General features: G+C 37.3%; 1 protein-coding gene across 1 annotated transcript in view; it reads right to left on the bottom strand.

Annotated features, from left to right (window-relative positions):
- The window catches only part of zmat1 (zinc finger matrin-type 1), a 77,528-nt gene that overhangs the window by 26,145 nt on the left and 26,307 nt on the right, over positions 1 to 25,076 (bottom strand). Inside the window, exons 2-4 of the mRNA XM_039759103.1 lie at positions 9,168 to 9,274; positions 8,483 to 8,578; positions 2,479 to 2,653 (exon numbers count right to left, since the gene is read on the bottom strand). Coding sequence (XP_039615037.1) covers positions 2,479 to 2,653; positions 8,483 to 8,578; positions 9,168 to 9,274 — 378 coding nt within the window. The remainder of the gene's footprint in view (positions 1 to 2,478; positions 2,654 to 8,482; positions 8,579 to 9,167; positions 9,275 to 25,076) is intronic.

Genomic DNA, 25,076 nt, shown 5'->3' with positions numbered 1-25,076 from the left:
TGTCTTACTGAAAAACATTTAAAAACGTATTTCACACCGGAATTTCAATGCAACATTTGCTCCAAAGCTTTCACACTCCAGAAATATCTCAAAGCACATTTAAACACACACTCCACTGAACAAATGCATTCCATACAGGACTTTCAATGCAGCATTTGTTCCAAAACCTTCCGACTGCAGAGATATCTCAACGCACATTTAAAAACACACTCCACTGAACGAATGATGTAATGTGAACATTGCCAGCAGTGCTTCAAAACAACTCGTGCTCTCAAGAAGCACTTACAAATTCATTCCACTCACACCTTCAGTTGCACATTTTGTAATGAGATGGATCTCCTCAACCATGTGCAAATCCATTCAACACAAACATTTGTCTGTAGCCATGCTGATGTGACGTCACCTTCCCACTATCCTCTTACTGAAAAACATTTACAAAAGCATTTCACATCGGACTTTCAATGCAACATTTGCTCCAAAACCTTCATGCTCCAGAAATACTGTATCTCAAAGCACATTTAAACACACACTCCACTGAACAAACACATTCCATACAGGTCTTTCAATGTACTATTTATTCGAAAACATTCTGACTGCAGAGATATCTTAATGCACATTTAAAATCACACTCCACTGAACAACTGTGTCTTTCAGGAAGTGTTCACCCATCAATAAATAATTATGCGCCGTATGCTACACCACGTGTTGGCTAGTACTAATTATAAGAACTGTCACACTGGAGGAAGCACCCAGGATTAAAGAGCACTTTATGGAATTCTTTCCAGTAACTGAGACAACAGGAGAAATTTTGTCTTCTCTTATCCTGGAGGGAGCTTGAGGAACTCTATTATTTCTGATGATCGCAGAGAGCAGTCATCTGATAATGGTGACAACGTGAAGAGGAAGGAAAAAGGTGCATATGCAGGACTGCTGCAAAAAAAAAAAATCCCTGCACTTTCTTATTGCTATGTGCTGCCAACACATTGAATTTAGCGGTAACAAAGGCAACCAGAACTCAAAGGATTCCATTGCCTTCTTTGGACAGCTGCAAAAGATTTATAGTTGCCTTTCAGCTCCACTTCAAAGGTGGACTATCTTGATGAAAAATGTAAATATAACAATAGATGTTTGCATTGTTCTAGTTGGGGACCCACAGTAAAACCATACATAGAGCCCCAAAAATGGTTAAGGCCAGCCATGCCTGTAGTTATAATAGAGAGAAGAATGGTGTGCTTTGCAAGCTAAACTATTTGTTTGATGAGAAAAAGAGAAAGAAAAGTAAGGTACAAAGGACATATACAACTGGCTTTATAAAATATTTTAGAGTGAGCTGTAGTTACAATTAGTTGCCTTGGGTTGGTTCTGTAGCTGTAGTGAACTAGGAATTATTGGTATAGACCAAGACTTTTTGTCCAAAACAGTGATGTACCATGTTATTCATATACGTAACTGCTATTGGTGTTTATAAAGTGAATCAAAATGTGTGGCCAGGTGAGGTATAAAGTGGTTGAGGGCAGATAATGGCTACAATGACCAATGTGCAAAACACTTCTTTAAAATTATATGTGTGGTGCAAATATCTTAGATTGCCATCAGAAAATCTGCTGCATTTTACCAGAAAAATAAAATTCATTATTTTTAACAGTGCAATTTTTTTGTCCCTTTTTTTGAGCACTACTGATTTTTGATCTACTTTCATACTCATTCCTAAAAACTGGCTATGCTCATTGGGAACAGGCAGCCATGGTTCAGCTGTGTTGATGTTACCTGGACCAAAATGCTCATAGTGATTACCTTTTAAAACAAACTGTTTTAGCTGGGGTCAGATTGTACCCCAGCATCTCTACAGACATGTCAGCCTGTGATCACCACTGAATAAGGGCAAGACCAGCAGCACATAGTAATATTGCTTTATAGGTAATCTGCCTCTGGCATTTGCATGTTTACCCAACTTAATTTTACTAACAACCACACCTTACGCATATTTATACATTATGCTTTGTTTTTGCTATCAAAAATGATACAGTAAAATAGGTAACAACTATCAAGATATAGATGAACTATAATCATCTGAGTGGTTTAGGAATACCTTAGTGCCAAAGTGGAAGCTCAAAAAAGTATTTTTTTCATAAAAAGTACTTGTAATGTTCTCTACGTGATCATTTCTTCATTTATAATATTCACACATTTTTACTTTTCTTGATTTTTACTTAATTTTTTAGGGTATACAAGCTTCCTGTTTGGTGGTCTTCCTAACTATCACTCTGCTGTGACTGAGCACTGACATTCTAATTGTTTACAGAAGGCATTGTTCAAGAAGTTCATTAGATACAGAATAAATTTAGAACCTTTATTAGAGTAATCCAATTGCTAACATAAAATACTATATAATAAAAAAAATAAAATCAGTAGACATTTAAGTGTAACTGACAAAACTTTTTACAAACTAACAATATACTTGTTACCAGCAGATATTACCTTCGTGAGGGATGGCAGTCAATGTGGCCAAACTAGCAGAAGACTGCGTAGAACCTTGTTTTCTCAATTTCTTGGCATGAATCTTCCCCGAATAGTGTGACTGAGCCACAACAACAGAACTGAAAACCATGTTACAGAGACTGCAGAAACGGTTCTTATCCACATTTTCATCTTTCTGCAGACGAAAAAAGAAAGTAAAACACATCAAGTAGCAGCTTTTTTCACAAAATGGAATTATTTAATCAGCTGGATAATTTTTGTTGCTTACAGTAAGTGTAGTGTTTCTAAAGGACATGGCTGACACTAGAATAATTGAAGAGCAAGTTCCATTTTAATTCATCAGAAATGTCTTTCAAGCTAGACTGATACTGCATCAAAGCAAAATCTGTTCCACTTGTATTTTAATTAATTTGTTTTTCTGTCTTTTGTGGTTATGTTGTATTGGCCATGTTGTATTGGCTCAATCCAGTCCTGGAAGTGATTCCCAAGTTGACCTGGAAGTGCTTAAGGCCAGGTTCGCTGAAGCTTAGAAATTTTTCCTGGACTACAGGTACAGGTGCATTAAGTCATGTGTATTACATTAGCAAGGGTTCATCTTTCAAGGAGGTAGAGAGTAGAGGATGATGTAACAGTAAATCTTATGAGGAAGGCACATTGTGAGATTAATGGCATTGGAAAGTGGACTATCCATTCCATTGGTAGATGGGATCTTAATTGTAAAAGATATGCCTAGAAAGCAATCTGTTCTTTAATTATTGTGTATGTCAACTGTACCTGTATTACCTATCCCTATAAGTCTTTTTTAGTTAATAAATCATTCATTTTTTAGATCCAGACCTCAGTTCTGTCATTCTTAGCTTGGGGTCTGCTAATGAGCAATATGGTATAGCATACATACACACAGAGATTAAGAATTGTAATTCTGTGTTTGCAACAGTAAAATAAGTATGTTTTGAGATTTTTCAGTTGAGGAAAGTAGTTATACTCACTAATCATGGTGCCAGACAGTGGTGATATGTTGCATGTATATTACTACATGTAATTAATAAGGTTACATCACACATGACAATAATCTGTTAAGGTAATAAGATTGTGCTATCAATCATTCTAACAAAGACACCATGAACGGACTATGGGTTATGAATCCTAGTGACTACGTCTGCTGTGTGCACTGTATACTGCCATTGTACATTGTCTACTTAAGACTGTCTAATGTGCAGTTTAATGTGTGAATGTGATATCACTCTATAACTCTTGCGTCGGACTTCACATGAAAGCTCTTTCAAGCAGTATCTAACAATAAAAGTGTTCTTCAAAACCTTTTTGTGTGGAATGACCAGCAACTTAAAAGCATCCTTGTATTTCTTCAAAAATTCCAAACAGTGAATGAATGGACAGCCATTTTTAGGTCTCTCCAGAGATGCTCAATTGGGTTTAAGAACAGGGCTCTGCCTGCGCCATTCAAGAACAGTCAAGGAGTGGCTTCACAACAACTCTGTGACTGTTCTTGAATGGCCCAGCCAGAGCCCTGACTTAAACCCAATTGAGCATCTCTAGAGAGACCTAAAAATGGCTGTCCACCAACATTTACCATCCAACCTGACAGAACTGGTGAGGATCTGCAAGGAGGAATGGCAGAGGATCCCCAAATCCAGGTGTGAATAACTTGTTGCATCTTTCCCAAGAAGACTCATGGCTGTATTAGCTCAAAAGGGTGCTTCTACTAAATACTGAGCAAAGGGTCTGAATACTTAGGACCATGTGATATTTCAGTTTTTCTTTTTTAATAAATCTGCAACAATTTCAAAAATTTTTTTTTTTTGTCTGTACATTAATGAGGAAAAAAATTAATTTAAATGATTTTAGCAAATGGCTGCAATATAACAAAGAGTGAAAAATTGAAGGGGGTCTGAATACTTTCCGTACCCTCTGTATGTTTTTATTCTATAATAGTAACAACAACAGCAGCTCACTACTCAAAACGGTAAATGATGGAAGTGCCCAGAATCAAAACCGAAACCTCTTGATTATGAGTCACCAGTTCTTACCGCTGCACCACCCAACGGTCGTGTCAAAATCGTATACTAACCTGATTTATTTTTCTTAGGTTACATTCTTGAATAAAAGCACATTTGTTTTGTTATACCTTTGTGAAAGTGATTATTTGATATCTGGACTTATATTCACACATTATCCACTTCATGTCAAAATTTTGTCATTAGTACTATAACATGAAAAAACTTTCAGTTTTAGGTATGTGTTCAACATTTCCTGTCATCATACATTTACCCAGATCGTTGTAGACACATGAAATGCATGTATTCCAAATAATGATATATTATTTACCATATACAACTCTAGGCACCTCACACCCAAATAAACAGACTTAAGCTGGGAGAACTTTTTGTCCGAGTTGAGCTGTGGCGTTGGGAGTTTGGGAAGGGACAGCAGGCTGCTTGCTACTTGTGCTGATCGACACATTTGCAAAACAAAAGACGCTAATAGTGAGGTGCGAAGGAATTTAAAGTGGCCTGGGATTACAAGTTTTGCATGCAACTGTATTTTTAATTGTATTTTTCTGCTTTTGTATCTGTGACTATAACACTGAAACAATTTTGTGGCAACTATTCTGCCTGGCAATAAAATTGTAGTTCACTGCAACAGAGTTGTCCAGAGAACTGTGTGTAAAGTATATCAAGGTTTACATTCTACTGCATAAGCAATAATGGGTACTGATAAAATCCAGCATCCCTTGCTGTATTTATTGCCAAGACCACACTTTTTTCTGCATTGGGCTGAAAAACAATTCAACTCTAGAGGAAAAAAAAAAGCTATGAATCTTTGAATCTTTTGAACTCTACATAGGAGGAGGCAGGCTCTACATTCAGAATTAAACCTCTTGACAACTAAAGAAACTGAACAACTAATCTACAAATCCAGACATCATTATTATGAACATGGAGAGAAAGCTAATAAGCTTTTAGCTCAACAAATTCACAAGCAAGAAGTGCGCAACGCAATCTCGGTAATCACCAACACGAACGGAGATAAAATCGTCGAACACAAAAATATAATGCACACTTTCAGAGACTACTATAAATCCCTATATACTACTGAGTTTAAAGAAGACAATACACAATCTAATACATTTCTAGATACATTACAGATACCACAAATAGACACTTCTATTGCGGAGGAACTTGATAAACCTCTGGCGTTATCAGAATTACTAGATGCTATAAAGTCACTCCAAGGCGGGAAAGCAGCAGGCCCTGATGGCTACCCTGCAGAATTTTACAAGAAATTCTCCGCTCAGCTAGCTCCCCTCCTATTAGCAACATTTACAGAAGCCAGAGATAACCAATCTCTTCCACAAACCTTTCGCCAAGCACTAATCACTGTTTTTCCAAAACAAAATAAGGACTTATTACAATGTGCATCATACAGACCAATTTCACTTCTGAATAACGACATTAAAATACTCTCTAAAATCTTAGCCAGAAGGATGGAGAAAGTGCTCCCCTCGGTAATATCACAAGATCAAACTGGATTTATTAAAGGCTGACATTTAGCTTCCAATCTCCGATGCCTGTTTAATATAATATATTCACCTGCAAAGTCAAACACATCAGAGTTATTATCATCGTTGGATGCAGAAAAAGAATTTTATATGATTGAATGGAACTACCTTTTCACTACATTAGAGAAATTTCAGTATGGCCCGAATATTTGTGCATGGATCAAACTACTGTATATAAATCCAGAAGCTTCAGTTTGTATTAACTACATTTGCTCAGACTACTTTAAACTAGAACGTGGTACCAGACAAGGATGCCCCTTGTCACCCACTGCTATTAGCAATCGCCATTGGACCACTGGTAGTCCACTATCGAAATGCTTATCAGATAAAGGTGATTATCAGAGAAGGACTGGAACAGAAAATTTTTCTATATGCGGATGATATGGTTTTGTATCTATCAGACCCACAAAATACTGTGCCTGCAGTCTTAACAGCACTTACAAAATTTCAAAAGATCTCTGGCCTCAGAATTAATTTGAATAAAAATGTGCTCTTTCCTGTTAATTCTCAAGCATACATTATTAGATTGGACATCTTCCCTTTTATTATTGCAGATCAGTTTAAATACCTAGGGGTAAATATCACAAGTAAACATAAAGCTCTTTATCAACAAAATTTCACTGTCTGTATTAAAAAAATTAAGCAAGACTTGCATAGATGGTCAACCCTCCATCTCACTCTAGCTGGAAGAATTAACGTTATTAAGATGAATATCCTTCCTAAGCTTCTTTTTTTATTTCAAAACATTCCAATATAAATTAATAAATGATTCTTTAAGCAATTAGATTCAACCATAACCTCATTTATTTGGAACCTAAAACATCCACGTATACAGAGAGCGACTCTACAAAGACTTAAGACAGAAGGTAGCATGGCTCTACCTAAGTTTCAGTTTTATTACTGGGCAGCAAACATACAAGCTATAAAAATCTGGACACAAATAGATAAACATACACAAGACTGGTCCGCAACAGAAATAAAATCCTGCAGTACTTTTCTATATTCCCTGATTTGTGTCCCAATAAATGCAAGTTATCGCCAATATATTAATAACCCAATTGTGCTTCACTCACTCAGAATATGGAACCAATGTAGAAAGCATTTTAAGATGGAGAATCTTTTATCTGTGGTACCCCTGCATGAGAACCACCTTTTTCAACCCTCGCAATTTTTTAATATCTGGAAAACATTTGGGATTAAATTGCTTTGAGATCTTTATATAGACAACATCTTTGCATCCTATGGACAATTACATTCCGAATTAAATTTTCCAGGAACACTTTTCTTTCACTATCTTTAAATCAGAAAATTTGTCAAAAGAACCTGCCTGATTTTCCCCATTTCCCACCTTCCTCTATGCTGGAAAAATTATTGCTCGGCCTTCAGGACTCAGGCGGCATTTCTGAAATGTATAAAAATATTTTACAATCCCACCCTTTCACAGATCCAAGAAGACAATGGGAAAAGGATCTCTCACTCAACATATCAGGAAAGGAGTGGAAGGTAGAAATGCAGAGAATTCATTCGAGCTCCATATGCTCAAAGCATACAATTATTCAACTCAAAATTATGTATCGAGTAGATCTGTCTCACTTAATATTATCCAAAATGTTTCCAGGGCAAGATCCAACCAGCGAACGCTGCAATCAAGCTCCAGCCTCACTGAGTTACATGTTTTGGGACAGCACCAAAATAACATCATTCTGGACAAAAATTTTTAAATACCTTTCAGATAGCCTTGGTGTCATAATCCACTAACAGCTGTGTTTGGTGTTCTTCCAGATGGGCTTAAAGTGGAGAAGGACAAACTGTGATTGCCTTCACTGCACTATTGGCTTGCAGACTTATTTTGCTAAACTGGAAGAATCTTAACTCTCCTCTCTTAAGTCAGTGCGTAATGGATGTTTTATATTATTTGAAATGGGAAAAAATCTAATTCTCACTTAGAGGATCTGTGCAGAACTTTTTCAAAACCTGGCAGGATCTAATCAATAATATTTTAGAATAAGCTCTTAAAGCACTGAAGAAGTAGATTCTCTCCCCATTTCTTTTTCTACTCCATGTATCTTTAACCACCTAATAAACTCATCAATTTATTCATTTTTACTATTTTTAAGTTTTAGTCCGTTGGCCATGCTCTCTTTCTCAGGGGTGGGGGTTGATTTGTTTTCAATCCTATTTTTTTTGTAAAAATTGATCTGTTTGTATGGAATGATTACAATAAAATCAATAAAATTAAAAAAGAAAGTTTTGGTCAAATACATTTCGTCACTGTAAATATTAAAAAAAATTGTTTGGTATGACAGATGCATTATCTATACGAAATTCATATCAACTGAGTTTGTATCTAAAAAATGTAAACTGAACAGCAAATGACTAAGCCCCTTTTGAGTTTGTAAACCGTTTTGCATTGTTTATTAGTACCTGGAAATTTTTTGATTCACATTTCTTTGCATCAGTTTCTAGTTCACATTTTCGTGTCTGAAAATACTGTTTCACCTTCTGGGCATGTTTCTTACCCTGAAATAGAACAGAAAGAGTTAGAAAGCGAAGGAGCTGTGCATAACAGATCAGCATAGATGTTGAACTATACAACATCATGAATCATAAATGAACTCACCCTTTGAATGAAACAGTAATATTAAAAAAGGCCAATAGAAATTTTCACCTAAGTCAAAGACTAAAGTTTAAGCAAAATGGTTGCATAGACCAATTACATTTTGGAAACTGTAGGGGAAACCTTCCTAAATGGTATAAATCATATCTTCTTCCATTTGCTAAACCCCATTTTGATTTTATAAAGTCATGGAATGGCAAAGCTATTGTATCGGGATTGAAATTAAATGAGAATTGCATTCATCACAGGGCACATTTAAACACAGTCACTCACCTCAAGCCAATTTAGGGTCAATGATTAATCTGGAGTACCTTGGGGGGAAAAAAAAAACCATGCAGATAGAGACAAGACTGATACTGCCCTGTAACCTAGTATTTGAAGTACACTAGAATCAGATTTGGGGGGTAGGGGGCCATCTGTGTATTCCAATTTCTAAGGACTGAACTTTTTCCAACACAACCTATAGCTTTGAAATGTTTTACACAAATTCACCTCATAATGGGATATCCGTTGAGATTCAAACTGAAGTACAGCTCCACATACATTGCAAAATGTATCTGTGAAAAGTTTCTGCAATTCTTCATCAGAAATCTGTGCACCTATAGAAAAACAATGTATTAGTGTAAAAAAAATTGCAAACTTTATTTTTTTAAATTTGCACAATATACTGTAAGTGAAGAATGTTGCTTTTCTGTACCTTTCTGTATTTGTGACAAAATTATTACTTTCTTGGATAATCTGGCAATCCAACTGCATACCCTTCATAATATGAGACAGCTTTTCTTCTCCTTGTGACAACAGAAGACCATGTAATTATATTAATTATCTTGGTCTATTTGATTACAGTGGAACCTCGGTTTGCGAGCATAATTCATTCCGGAAACGTGCTCGCAATCCAAAGCACTTGTATATCAAAGCAAATTTCCCTATAAAAAATAATGGAAACTCAGATGATTCGTTCCACAACCCAAAACTATTCATACAAAAATGATTAATACAAAATATAAAGTAAAAATACATAAAACAAATTAACCTGCACTTTACCTTTAAAAAATTATGGCTGGTGTGAGTGAGTTTCTAAATTCCACCCAACAGGACGACACGCAGAAGAGTGCCCCAAAGCAATCGCAGTCTCCCAGCGCTGTAGCAGTTCGCCGTATAAGCGCATCCAAAAAGATCGCAGACATGCTATAAGCGCCTGCCGTCAATGGGTGATACAAGGAACATTATAAAGATTCCACTACAATAAATAACAGCGCTGTTGCTGTTTCAAGCTGAATAAGGCTGGTGGTGTTAAAGTACTGAGACTCAGCTTGCACTTTTTGGGGCGCAAGATGGGACTCGCACTTCATTACACACACGTATGCACAAGACACACACACACACACACACACACAGTCACAATGCTGCAGTAAACAGTATACGCTAGTACGGATGTTGACTGTATGAGTGAGGCACACAGACTCAGACGGAGAATAGGAGACGATTGCCCGAGAGAGAGAGAGACGGGCGAGCAAGAGAGATAAGGAGAGAGAGACACGCGCTGCGCCTGAGAGAGAGAGATAAGGAGAGAAAGGCACGCGCGAGCGAGAGCGATAAGGAGAGAGACGCACGAGAGAGAGAACCATCAGCTCAGTTGTGATCACATGACGCTCAGCAGACAAAGTGTATCCATACTACTCATATTGCAAGATATTGCTCGTTTATCAAGTCAAAATGTATTAAAAAATTTTGCTCGTCTTGCAAAACACTCGTAAACCGAGGTTCCACTGTTTATTTAACGATGATGTGTTTGTGATTACAAATTAGGTGACATGCCGGTTTAATTAAAGTGTGAAAAATGTATTTATAAAAACAAAGGCTTGTGCTTTAGCTTTACTTAACTGATAGGATTGATTGGGACCTGATTTTGAAGAACGTAATTTTTGCTTCTAAAAACCTTAATAATCAAAATACACAAGTCTAAATTGTGCAATAACTATATTTCACACATGTAAATGTTTTAGTGTGGACATTTCTAATGCTCACCTTTGTTTTCACTGTCCTTCTAAATCCCAAGGCATTTTTCCATATGCACAGTGGAACCTCGGTTCACGACTATAATTTGTCCCAAAACTCTGGTCATAAACCAATTTGGTCGTGAACCGAAGCAATTTCTACCATAGGACTGTATGTAAATACAATTTATCCGTTCCAGACCGTACAAACTGTATGTAAATATATATTTTTTTAGTTTTTAAGCACAAATATAGTTAATTATACCATAGAATGCACAGCGTAATAGTAAACTAAATGTAAAAACATTAAATAACACTGAGAAAACCTTGAACAACAGAGAAAACTAACACTGCAATAGTTTGCGCTATAGTGCTAGGAACCGCTCGCTAAAAACACTTTTTTTTAATGAGTTTTAAGCACAAAAAAAAAATGAACATTTGAAAAATCTGTAATTTAATAAACCACCAAGAAAAGTAACATTGCCACAATGCACGCTATGAACCGATCTCTGTAAACAGAACTAAAAACAAAAACAAGCCTTTTCTACCTTATGCATCCAGCCTTCCTGCTTTTGCTTGTTCGCTCTCTCTCTGTGTCTCTCTCTCTCTCTCGTGCGTGTGTGCGGCGCTCTCTCGCTCGCTGCACAGAGAGAGACTGAACATGTATAAACCTAAAGGGAAACTGGCTTGTTCGTATACCGAGTGTGTGGTCGTGAACCAAGGCAAAAGTTTGGCAAACTTTTTGGTCGTAAACCGAGTTGTATGTGTACCAAGACGTTCGTGAACCAAGGTTCCACTGTACTGGGAATGTCCTAAAGTTTCAGCCTCTTGTTGAGTTATGTCACAGTTTCTTTCTTCCGTTGTCTCCTTTAATATCCCCTTACTCCTCAAGCTATCCTTCTCTTAAACTATTCTGCTCTTCCTTTGCATCAGAGATTGTATTCTTTGGTTACAAGTGCTACAAAGGTAGCAATAGCTTTGAGGTGTATTATTTCATAACTATCTTTTTATTTCAGGAAATTCTCCTTCTACAACCTTGTGCTTCTTTAACTTTCTGCTGCAAGAATTAATAATGTGACAAGTTCAAATTTTCTAATTGGTAATTCTATGTACAAGATGTTTGGACTCACGTTTAGTGGAGCTCTGCCTTGGTGGATGTTTTTTATATGGCTTTTGAGATAAAGGACTAATAATCATGGCTCTCCAGATTCTAGTAGTGAAGTATATGACCTCCTTAGCAGGTTTTGGGATAACTGATCTATGTTAAACTAATTTTACCTTTTTCAGACATATATTCCATGGCCCCATGGTGATCAACCACTATTTTCGCCATTGCTCTAATAGAAACTGTCTCATTAAAATTTTTAAAAGAAGACACATAAATTGAATTCTTCACTAGAAGAACCAAAACTCTCTGGCTTACCATCTTTTGCAAAAGACTACTATTTTTTCAGAATAACATCCAGTATTTTTTCTGTACTTCGGGCACAGCTTCTTTTTAAATGGCACAAAGTGAGCAGTGCTTCTTAGCTGTTAATGATGGAAAGACGCTATTTTTGATAGTGCTGGCATACTCTGCACCAGTTGATATGCTTACATGGGAGATACTTTGACTTGGTGGGATCTATGATATATTCTACAGGCTGGAGTAGGCCTCGGCAAAAATATCGATTTTCCAATCAATTGCTGTTTTTCATTTAAATGATTTACTATCCATTCTTAAAGTGTCATGATCAATCTTGTGAATCTATATCTTGATCAATTACTATATTTAGATTTTTGCTTATCTTCGTTTTTGATGTCTGATCCAGTAGATGTTGTTAATGCACCTGTTAAGGCGTTCTACAGAAAAAGCACTTTACTACCTCTCATAGAATGAGACGGGACTGACTGAAGGTAGGACAGCATAAAATGGTGTCCCCTGATCCACTTAAAGCAGATGTGTGGACTTTCTATGGATTCAAATGGTATGTCATTAAAGAACAACTGAGTAAAAGCAAAACCATATGTTAGCTGTGCAGCTCAAAAGTATTGTTGTAACACAATAAATTTGAGAAATCATTTGTCCCGACATCACCCATAAACGTAATTTTAGTCAACATCCAAACAAGTAAAACTTAAACAACCTACACTGGAGAAGGCGGGTAGCGCCAACCTTCCGTTTAACTCTTTTAGGGCGGATTTTGGCTTTTTTCCTCTCAAGGTGTTGAGGGAAAATGTTGACTAATGTTGTCATCCTGGGACAAAGGGTGATAAAAGCTGTAAATGTTGATAAAACTCACTGCTGCATTATAGGTTGACACTCTTTTCTAGGAGGACTGCTAGACTCGTCGACTTGACATCGAATTCCACATGTGAGTGAGCAGTGTAAACAACATCTAGAATGCCACCAACATCGGGCGAAAGAGCGACGCGAATGTGTGAAGCAAAAAACTCTGTGCATATTATTTATTTATTAGTTGAATCAGACTCAGACTTATCAAATTCCTATTCTGATGCAAGTGATCTTAGAGATCAAAAAGGATAGTCAGGTACCTGCATCAGCTGATTATGAAGCTGACGTGCCTACAGCAATATTTGCCTGGGAGGACTACACAGACACTTATGGAACTCTAATTTTGATGCAAATGATCTGAAAATCAAAAACCGAAAGGTACCTGCATCAGCTAATTGGTCCACATTTGATCTGTTCCCAGCTGACCATAGTGCTGCACATGCTTGTGTAGCTGACATGCCTACGCCAACGTTTGCCCTGGGAGGACTACACAGACAAAGATCCGTGGGAAGCAAGCTGGCTACTGGACTTCATCAAACAACACGATGTGCTAATGAACAATACAGATTACCAGCCACTTGACTACTTCAAGCTGTTCTATTTTTTCCCCAGAAAGTGCTTTTCAGCTTATGATTGATGAGACAGACAAGTACATAACAAATATGTGAATTTACATACTGTAGAAGCTCTTGGAACATAAAACAGAGTGATATTTGTCATAAATAAGTATGATATGTTGAATCATGTGTGAAACCATTGCTTTGTGTGCTTTTTTGTGAGTTCTTTGGAAAAATATTCAGCCCTGGGACAAAAGGAAAAAAAAAAATAATAAGCTCTTAAAGTATTAATTCACCTCATGCTCAAAAAATAACAATATAGCAGCTTTTATCTGTAAAGATACGAGACCCCACACCATTGTTGAAAAGGAGGGCTTTCGGCAAATGACACACATTTTCGAACTGCGGTATACTATACCAATGAGAAAACAAACAAATGAAGCAATTGTACCTAGGCATTATGAAAATTTTAAGCAAAGCATTTCCAAATTTCTCAGGTCAGTGAAGAGAGTAGCCCTAACTTACGACAGTTGAACATCCCGGGCAGCAGATTCCTACATGACGAATCACATGTCACTACATTAGAAATAACTGGGCAATGGTGAAGGATGTGTTGCAGACAAGTGCGTTGCATGCCAGTCACACCAGGAGCAACTTCACTGCCTATACAGTTTGCAGAACTGCTGAGATGGCAGGCTGGCTGGCAGTTGTTCCAAAAACCTTTGAAGCATTTCCAATGCACTGATTCATCGCATGACCACTAGTCTGTGTGTTGGCAAATCCAATAAACATTGCTTCTCTTTAAGCATGTGGCTAAATGTAGTGCTATGGTGGAAAAAGTTTGCAACACTCCTCACCCAGCTAAGCAACCAGGAAATTGTTGGAATTTTCAGAGCAGTCTACGATACCAAAATGAGTGTCTGCATAAAGCAGCCGGCATGAAGAACAGGTATTTTCATAAGCTGTACTGTACAGATCATATTAGCAGAGTTGTCAGTCACAATGGCCAGTTCTTTTTCTTTCATATTCTAGTCATCCAATGCTACTGACACAAAGCATCAGCACTAGATCCTCATTTTAAAATGTTTCCTTTTTGTCTGAGGGGGAACTGTGAGGGCACATTTTTCAGAGTGATTAACGTGACAGCTACATGTTAGAAACTGAAGATACTGTATGTGTAATTTGTAAAATTACAATCTTCCCTATGTATCTTTAATTTTGACTAAATCGAGATTATTTTAAATGTTCAACAGGGAAATAAATTTGGCTAACAGTTTAGTTGAAGGGTGTCTACACGGAGATTCATAAGACATGAATAGGTTACTGAATAACATTTATTATTGAAGAAGCAATATTTAATTATTTTATAATAATATTATTCACAAGATGATACAGATGTTTTAAAAGTAAACGTCACAGCATTGTGTTAAAACAAGGAGCCCTCATAATATTTGTGGACTCTGATGTGGTGATACGCACGTTAGTTAAATTAGGGTGCATTCGCAACACTGTGAAAAAACCTTTTTTTTGATATTTTGTTCCACATCTTCCAAATACTGATGTTAAGTGTTCATTACTAATCAAGTATTTCTTCTTAAATGTCATGCTTATGCTATGTGATGAGTCACTATGTTGACACCCCAACATTAAAGTGTTGCTGAAATTTGTCACATATTAGTAATTTCTAAACAAAAAACAAAAAAAAAAAACATTATTTCAAAATATCAGTGCGTCCTAATTCAGTGAAGATAAAATTGATATAGAATCAAGTCAATCGGGATGGACATCAGTGCCAATACCTAGCCCTAAGCAGGAGTGAATGATGTCTAAGTTAGCTACGGAAAATTTGGGAAATGGGCAACATGGAATAACTAAAGGCTAGATTAAAAGGAAATAGACTATGAAGTGTAAGAAATGTTTACTGATACATTCCTAGTCCAAATTTTGTGATGTAACTGATGCAAATTTTAGTTCAAGTTGGCAAGTTACACTGCTCAAGCCATAACCCACTCCACCACCATGTTTAACAGATGAAGTGGTATGCTTTGGATCTTGGGCAGTTCCTTTCTGTCTTCACACTGTACTCTTGCCATCACTCTGATACAGGCTAATCACTGTCTCTTCTGTCCACAAGACCTTTTTCCAGAATTCTGCAGGCTCTTTTAAGTACTTTTTCACAAACTGTAATCTGACCATCCTGATTTTGTGGGTAAGTGCATCTTGCAGTGTGGCCTCTGTATTTCTATTCATGAAGTCTTCTGCAGATACTAGTTCTTGACACATACAAATCTGTCTCTTTAATACTGCTTCTGTTCTACTGAACAGGTCTTTGTGGCTTATTCTTTAGTATAGTGAGGATTCTTCTGCCATCAGCAGTGGAGGTCTTCCTTGGCCCACCAGTCCATTTGCAATTACTGAGCATCAGTGCATTCTTTCTTCTTAATGATATTCCAGATAGTTGATTAGGTAACCTTAAGGGTTTATTTATGTCTTCAATGGTTTTATTCTTCTTCTTCAGTCTCCTAATGGCTTCTTTGACTTTCGTTGGCACAACTCTTCTCCTCATGTTGAACAATGGCAACAACAGACTCCAAAAGGAAGAAGCAAACCTAGGTATCTTATGCCTGAACTTATGAAGCAATGAAACATAATTACAAACACCTTTGACACAAATTGTCTCAAACATTATGGCATTCAGAAATTTACAAAAAGGGTAATTTCTACATTGTGCGACCAAAACGAATGCAAATAACCTAAAATTAAAGTCTGCAATGTGCACTTTAATTAGGGTTGCTCCGATCGGTCAGTCACCGATCAAGCTTGGGCAATTTTCACTAAAAATAAATAATAATACTACGGTGATTTGTAAAAAAAAGTCGATCTCAAAACCAATATTTTCAGCCCCTGCTTTTTAAGGGAATTTAGTTGCAGTGCGCCTTTATGCAAGAAATTACATTAGCCAGTGTGCATCTTTTGTTTTCCTTTTGCAGCAAAATTCCTGCAGTGTAAACAAAGAGCAGCGAGTGAAAGCTTGTTTTATCTGTGAATAAGTAGTGATTGGTACATTAGCCTTTATGTTAAAGAAAGTGGAATAACAAATTGGGGAGAAAAATAATAATCAGTGAAGTCGTTCTGTACTACTCAACAAATAGGAAGAGAAGCTACTTTAAGGAATTCAGACATTTACAGTCATATTAAAAAGTTTGGGAACCCCTCTTAATTTTTCAGATTTTTGTTTATCATTGGCTACTTCCTTTTAATATATGACATGCCTTATGGAAACAATGTCACTTCTGAAATACTACTAAGACTACTGGATTAACAGGAGATATGCAATATGCATTATAACAAAATTAGACAGGTGCATAAATTTGGGCACCCTAACAGAGATATTACATCAATACTTATTTGAGCCTCCTTTTGCAAATATAACAGCCTCTAGATGCATCCTATAGCCTTTGATGAGTGTCTGGATTCTGGGTGGAGGTATTTTTGACCATTCTTCCATACAAAATCTCTCCAGTTCAGTTAAATTTGACGGCTGCTGAGCATGGACAGCCTTGCTTCAAATCATCCCATAGATTTTCGATGATATTCAAGTCAGGGGACTGTGACAGCCATTCCAGAACATTGTACTTCTCCCTCTGCATGAATGCCTTTGTAGATTTAGAACTGTGTTTTGGGTCATTGTCTTGTTGGAATATTCAACCCCTGCGTAACTTCAACTTTGTGACTGATGCTTGAACATTATCCTGAAGTATTTTGTGATATTGGGTTGAATTCACCCGAACCTTGACTTTAACAAGTCCCTGAACTAGCCACACAGCCCCCACAGCATGATGGAACCTCCACCAAATTTGACAGTAGCAACGGTAGCAGGTGTTTTTCTTGGAATTCAGTGTTTTTCTTCCACCATGCAAAACGCTTTTTGTTATTACCAAATAACTCAATTTTTGTCTCATAAGTCCAAAGCACTTTGTTCCAAAATTAATCTGACTTGTCTAAATGAGCATTTGCATACAACAAGCTACTCTGTTTGTGGTGTGAATGCAGAAAGAGCTTCTTTCTCATCACCCTGCAATACAGATGTTCTTTGTGCAAATTGCGCTGAATTGTAGAACAATGTACAGATACACCATCTGCAGCAAGATGTTCTAGCAGGTCTTTGGAGGTGATCTGTGGGTTGTCTGTACCCATTCTCACAACCCAGTGCATATGCCACTCCTGTATTTTTCTTGTCCTTCCAGACTTGGGTTTAACAGCAACTGTGCCTGTGGCCTTCCATTTCCTGATTACATTCCTTACAGTTGAAACTGACAGTTTAAACCTCTGAGATAGCTTTTTGTAGCCTTCCCCTAAACCTACATTCCTTACAGTTGAAACTGACAATTTAAACCTCTGAGATAGCTTTTTGTAGCCTTCCTCTAAACCATGATACTGAACAATCTTTGTTTTCAGATCTTTTGAGAGTTGCTTTGAGGATCCCATGCTATCACTCTTCAGAGGAGAGTCAAAGGGAAGCACAACTTGCAATTGACCACCTTAAATACCTTTTTGTTCACGATTGGACACACCTGTTTATGAAGTTCAAGGCTTAATGAGCTAATCCAACCAATTTGGTGTTGCAAGTAATCAGTATTGAGCAGTTACACGAATTCAAAGCAGCAAAATTACAAGGGTACCCACATTTTTGCACAGCCAGTTTTTCACATTTGATTTAATTTTATACAACTAAATACTGCTTCACTAAAAATCTTTGTTCAGAAAACACCCCAGTACTCAGATGTTCCTAGGAATTGAAAGACATACCACTGTTATCTTTTTTGTTGAAAGTAGAGTAAATTATTATGCAGACTGAGAGGGGTTCCCAAACTTTTTCATGACTGTATTTTGTCCTTTAAACTAAAAAGGACACCAAAACTTAAAATGTACTAGCTTACACTTTTAATTGAGAAAAGTAAAAATAAAGACAAATTTGAAATTGCTGCTTAGTAAACAATAGGCTTTTTTTAAAAAAAAGATCTGTACTGTGTTTATTATTTGTTGCTGTGTGTCACATAGAATAAGTTTTGTAAGAAACAAGTACTACATAATTAAAATGGTAATCCAAATTTATAATTACCCCTCAAGAATTATGAATGTCTAGTCGATACACTGAAGAAAAAAAACACCTGTATAAATAAAGTAAATGCATATTTTAACAGTAAAATGCTGTATTGCAATTAATGATTTAAAGTGATTAAACTGTGTACTGTACGTGCATGTATATTTGCATTTAAGCAGTATTTAATTGCCATTAGCAATTAATTGATTGTGTGAGAATATAGACACTATCCAGTGACCTAAGACAAAGAAAAGACTCCTTTAGTAATGTGACTGTTTGGATAATCCTTGGGTACTGCAGGTTTGACTTTGTGTTAAACACGTGGTTGCTCACAGAGTTCTGAATGAGGCACATTAACTGTATTGTGAGGGAGCATCAATTACAGCACTATGGCCAAGTTTAATGATTTCCAGACGGTGATCCACCTTAAAGGATCCTCATTGCCGAGGAACCAAGCAGCCAAACCAGGCCAAGGGAACATCCACGTAGCATCTGGCTACGGCAGATAGATAGTCATTTCTGGAGGGTGGGACTGGACTACGTGTCTGCCTTGGGGGGCTGCCAACCGGGATTCCAAGCTATTTCTTTGTTTGATAGCTTGTAATTATGAGAAGCATTTTATTTTCTTTTATTCCATAAGTGGTGTATGAGGTATTTTATGCTATATGGTGTACCGGTTAAGGTTTTGGACTTCATAACCTTAAGGTTGTGGGTTCAAATCCCATTACTAACATAAGCAAGTCACTGGACCTGCCTATGCTCCAATTGGAAAACCAAAAGAAATGTAAATACTGTAATTGTATCATGAATGTTGTAAGTTGCCTTGGATAAAGGCACCAGCCAAATAGGTGTAAATGTAAATAAATATTTTTGTACATATTCTATTATTTAAAGTATGCATTTTAAGGAAATTGTATTTATTTTAGTATTTTATGGTTACTGAAAAATAAGCCTACCAAACCTCATTTTGTTCATGAAAAATGAACAGTTACATAGTTAACACCTGTGGTCTATAGTTTAATTATAAAAATACACTTGAAAATAGGACAAAAGACTTCTATTGGTCTGGGTATGCAGGAGATCGGTGTATAACTTTTTTTAAAGTGTGTGCTGGATGCCCTGGGCACTTGCCCAGCCAGGACGCCTCCATGCTGGAAGGAGTGGGGGACGGAGCATATCCAGAGCTTTACCTCCCCTGGACCACTAGGTGGCAGCCCCCCTGGGTTGCACCGGTGCCTCAGACTCCTGCAGTGCTCCATAGGAGTTGATTACAGCCCTATTGGGATCCATGGGCACTGCCAGGGGATGCTGCAGCAGCTGCCGAGCCCTTATCGGCAGCTCTTCTGCCACACCCAGAAGTGCTGCTGGAAACATGTTAGTGAGCACCTGGAGCACTTCTGGGTGCCTTATAAAAGGACCCAGCAGCCACTACTCCATGAGCTAGAGTCAGGTGGGAGTAGACAAAGTTTGTCCAAAGGAGTGAAAAATAAAAAAACGTGTGTGCCTTGAACTTCTGTCCCACGCCTGTCTATGTCAGGTTTGGGCGGTGGTACACCCACTGGTTGTCCACAAGGGATAAAGAAAAAAACAAATCTGTATCGGCCTTAAAAAACCTGACTAGAGCCTACCTAACTTTAATCATATCTAGATTATTAGATTTTTTATTATAAAGATTGGACAGAGAGGTAAATCAAGGTAAAATGCATCTTTGTCCAAAATATTACAAAGGGAACTATATTATCTGTCATGAGTAACCTGTAATAATATTCAAAATATGAAATTTATCATGACTGCATTATTCAATAGGTTAACACTACACAGCCTGTGTTATTAGTGTTTTTTCACAACAAAGATATTTTCCTTGATTTAATCTGACAATTATGGAAAACAACAGATAAAATAGCTGATAATGTTTGTTGAAATTTTCTTTATGTCCAAATGATATCTACAGTGAAAGTATTTAGTCAGCCAACAATTGTGCATGTTTTCCCACTTAAAAAGATGAGAGAAGCCTGCAATTTTCATCATAGGTATACTGTATCTCAACTATGAGAGACAAAAATGAGAAAAAAAAATCCAGAAAATTAGATTGTCGGATTTTTGAAGAATTTATTTGCAAATTTGGTGGAAAATAAGTATTTGGTCACCTACAAACAAGCAAGATTTCTGGCTCTCACAGATCTGTAACTTCTTCTGTAAGAGGCTCCTCTGTCCTCCACTCGTTACCTGTATTAATGGCACCTGTTTGAACTCGTTATCAATATAAAAGACACCTGTCCACAACCTCAAATAGTCACACTCCAAACTCCACTATGGCCAAGACCAAAGAGCTGTCAAAGGACACCAGAAACAAAATTGTAGACCTGCACCAGGCTGGGAAGACTGAATCTGCAATAGGTAAGCAGCTTGGTGTGAAGAAATCAACTGTGGGAGTAATTATTAGAACATGGAAGACATACAAGACCACTGATAATCTCCCTCGATCTGGGTCTCCATGCAAGATCTCACCCCGTGGGGTCAAAATGATCACAAACATGGTGAGCAAAAATCCCAGAACCACACGGGGGGACCTAGTGAATGACCTGCAGAGAGCTGGGACCAAAGTAACAAAGGCTACCATCAATAACACACTACGCCGCCAGAGACTCAAATCCTGCAATGCCAGACGTGTCCCCCTGCTTAAGCCAGTACATGTGCAGGCCCGTCTGAAGTTTGCTAGAGAGCATTTGGATGATCCAGAAGAGGATTGGGAGAATGTCATATGGTCAAATGAAACCAAAATAGAACTTTTTGGTAAAAACTCTACTCGTCGTGTTTGGAGGAGAAAGAATGCTGAGTTGCATCCAAAGAACACCATACCTACTGTAAAGCATGGGGGTGGAAACATCATGCTTTGGGGCTGTTTTTCTGCAAAGGGACCAGGACGACTGATCCGTGTAAAGGAAAGAAAGAATGGGGCCATTTATCGTCAGATTTTGAGTGAAAACCTCCTTCCATCAGCAAGGGCATTGAAGATGAAATGTGGCTGGGGCTTTCAGCATGACAATTATCCCAAACACACCGCCCGGGTAACGAAGGAGTGGCTTCGTAAGAAGTTTTTCAAGGTCCTGGAGTGGCCTAGCCAGTCTCCAGATCTCAACCCCATAGAAAATCTTTGGAGGGAGTTGAAAGTCCATGTTGCCCAGCGACAGCCCCAAAACATCACTGCTCTAGAGGAGATCTGCATGGAGGAATGAGCCAGAATACCAGCAACAGTGTGTGAAAACCTTGTGAAGACCGTTTGACCTCTGTCATTGCCAACAAAGGGTATATAACAAAATATTGAGATGAACTTTTGTTATTGACCAAATACTTTTTTTCCACCATTTGCATAATTTGCAAATAAATTCTTCAAAAATCAGACAATGTGATTTTCTGGATTTTTTTTTCTCATTTTTTCTCTCATTGTTGAGGTATACCTATGATGAAAATTACAGGCCTCTCTCATCTTTTTAAGTGGGAGAACTTGCACAATTGGTGGCTGACTAAATACTTTTTTGCCCCACTGTACATCTAGAAAGAATATGTTGCTGTAGTTGGTTTCAATATCTAAGAAGACCATCACATATTCCAAAATTATTTTCATTTGGCTCAAAATACTTTTTGCATGTAGCAAAAATAATGTGTATTTAAATGTAGTGTGTAGCAATGCCACTGATGCAGAGCTTCCTGAGTAAATACTATGGAAACTCAATCAGGACTATACGGATGGATCAAGAACTGTTATTAATATTACACAATCATTGTGGATCCAACTTTAGCTAAAACTTCACCTCGAAGACAGAAACATGAATGCCCACTGCTGCTCACCTATACTTGGCAAGACGTATGGTGAGTATGAAGACAGAGGGGCCACTAAACAAGCGCAAAAACTAATAAGTCCATACTACTGGGCAAAAAATGTACATAAAAAACTACCCTGAATTTTTAACAAACATATTATCTGTTTACTTTACATAAGTCATAAAGAGCTTTATATGATGATTGTAGTTTAAGCAACAGTCTAGTTCAGATACTATATACAGTGAGATTTCTTTTTATTTTTCTCAAGAGACACAAAAACAAAGCAATAAGGTTGTAAATGGTGTATTTCTAAATTAGAAGCTTAAAGAATGCTACCAAAGATTGCACAGTCTGAGTTTGTGTCAAGTAGGAATGTTAACAACTAACTGCTGTTCGGTTACCCTATTCATAAGTTTAAATTTGCACTGGTAAATCGACTTGCTGGTTTGCAACACCTGATACAGACATACTTTGAGGCCTGTTGTTCACTTAAATAGATACAATAGCATTGTACAAAGCCATTTACTTTTTCATCCATAATCAGAATAGATATTTTCATTAAAACTGAAGTACATTAAAATGTGTATCAGTTTGGGATTACTTCCATCAAAAGGGTGAGGTTCACTGCAAACTGGGAAATTAAATATTGAAATACCTATGCTATTTCATACCATGAAATACTGTGCTAACAAAGAAATTAATGTGGAAATAACATTCCATAATACAGATGAAGACTAAAAGAATAAGCAAAACTACAGACACAGAAATTGTCCAGTCAGAGACATAGCTGTCAGTTTTACTGCAAAGCCACCTGCTTCTGTAGACAAGGAGAGTGACAAACAACATGGCTGTATGTGTTCAAGAAATCAAACAGAACACCTATGAAGTGTCTCATTTGGACACCTGGCATGTTCTTGATCTATTCTGGTAATTTCACTGATTAGCTCCGATACCTTCTTGGTTTCCAATTTTCTTCTGTGGGAAAGATATGAGATAATCTATCCCCTTAAGAAAGGCCTTCAGAGTTTCCCACAGTATTCCAACAGAAACCTATGAGGATGTACTTGTCTCTAAAATAATCAATTTGCTTGGATATAAATTCTGTACAGTTCTCATATGCTGAAAAAATGTAGGTTAAGATGCCAGCTGCAAGATGAGTATGGGGCATAATGATTTTAGTACCATGATGAAAGGGGCATGGTTGGAGATAACAATAGCGTTGTACTTACAAGATTTAATTGTAGGCAAGAAATTGTTTCCTATAAAGAAATAATCAGTTCTTGAATAGCAGTGATGCATTGCTGAGTAGAAGGAATATGCTCTTGAGCTTGGGTTTAGAAATATCCAGGGGTCTGATAAGTTTTGATCAGTTACAAACTGTGTAATTGTCTTTGCAAAGTTAGATGTCATCGCCCCTGTGGCAGGAGACCAATCTAGGTCTGGATTTAAAACACAATTGAGGTCTCCAGCCATTATAATTTTATGAGTGTTTACATTGGGATTGGATGCAAATACGTTTTGAATGAAGTCCCTATCATCTACATTGGGTGCATAGAAATTTATCAAAATCACTTTTCAGTTAAATAAATTACCCACGACGATCACATATGTCCCTTCAGGATCAGATATATAATAATTCCCACACCTCCAGTTTTCTTTGTAAAGCTGGAATTGAATATTTGGCCAGTCCAGTCTCTGTGCAGCCAAAACTGATCCTTGCTTAATAAGTGGGTCTCCTGTAAAAATACTATTTTTTTACCGTTTAGACATGTTAGGTGAGAGAATGCTTTCTTTCTCTTTAATTTATGATTCAGACCTTTAACATTCGAGATCACAAAGTTAACTGTTCGGTCATGGAGACATTGCTTCTGAACTTTTGTTGTCATTTTGTAGTCTTAAGACAAGACAGCTTTGACCTTAATTTCCGATTTTCCCATGAGTTATTGCCATGAACCCGATTGTTACGTTGGCACTTATAAGGATTAAAAGGATAGATTAGAAATAGCTTGCTCTCTTCCCCCCAGATGGAGACAGGTTCAGCATTCAGAATTCAACCTTTTGACAACTAAAGAAACAGAACAACTAATTTTTTAAATCAAGACATCATTACTATGAACATGGAGAGAAAGCTAATAAGATCTTAGCTCAACAAATCCACAAGCAGGAAGCTCAAAATGCAATCCCAGCAATTGCCAGCACAGACAGAGACAAATATCATTGACCATAAAAATATAATGCACACTGTGAATTCTCAGTCAAGCTGAGGGAAAATCAGCCATTTTAGGTACAACTGGTTTACTGCGCCACTTCTTACACTCCACACAACGTCTCTGCTGTTTCTTTACAGCTTGAAGAACCCTGAGTATCCAGTAGGTTCTTCTTAGTTCTGCAAATACTATTTCAGGACCAGTGTGTAAAAGACAATTGTCATAGTCTTGAATTATTAGCACTGTCACTTAGTGGTCTGAGGCTAGTACTAAAGGATGAAGTGCATCTTCAGGTAGTCCAGTAGTCTTACGGAGTTTGCCTCCCACTACGAGTAGACCCATGGAAGGATCTAGTGATTGACCTTGTGATATTAAAGAGCTGTTAGAAGGTACAGGTTTGTTAGCCCTCAGAGCACAGATTTCTTCAGGGAAGCTCTCA

The sequence above is a fragment of the Polypterus senegalus genome, chromosome 7 (assembly GCF_016835505.1).
Source record: "Polypterus senegalus isolate Bchr_013 chromosome 7, ASM1683550v1, whole genome shotgun sequence".
Taxonomy (NCBI): Eukaryota; Metazoa; Chordata; class Cladistia; order Polypteriformes; family Polypteridae; genus Polypterus; species Polypterus senegalus.
The sequence above is the reverse complement of the archived record's forward strand: the minus strand, read 5'-3'. Positions and strand labels throughout refer to the sequence as shown.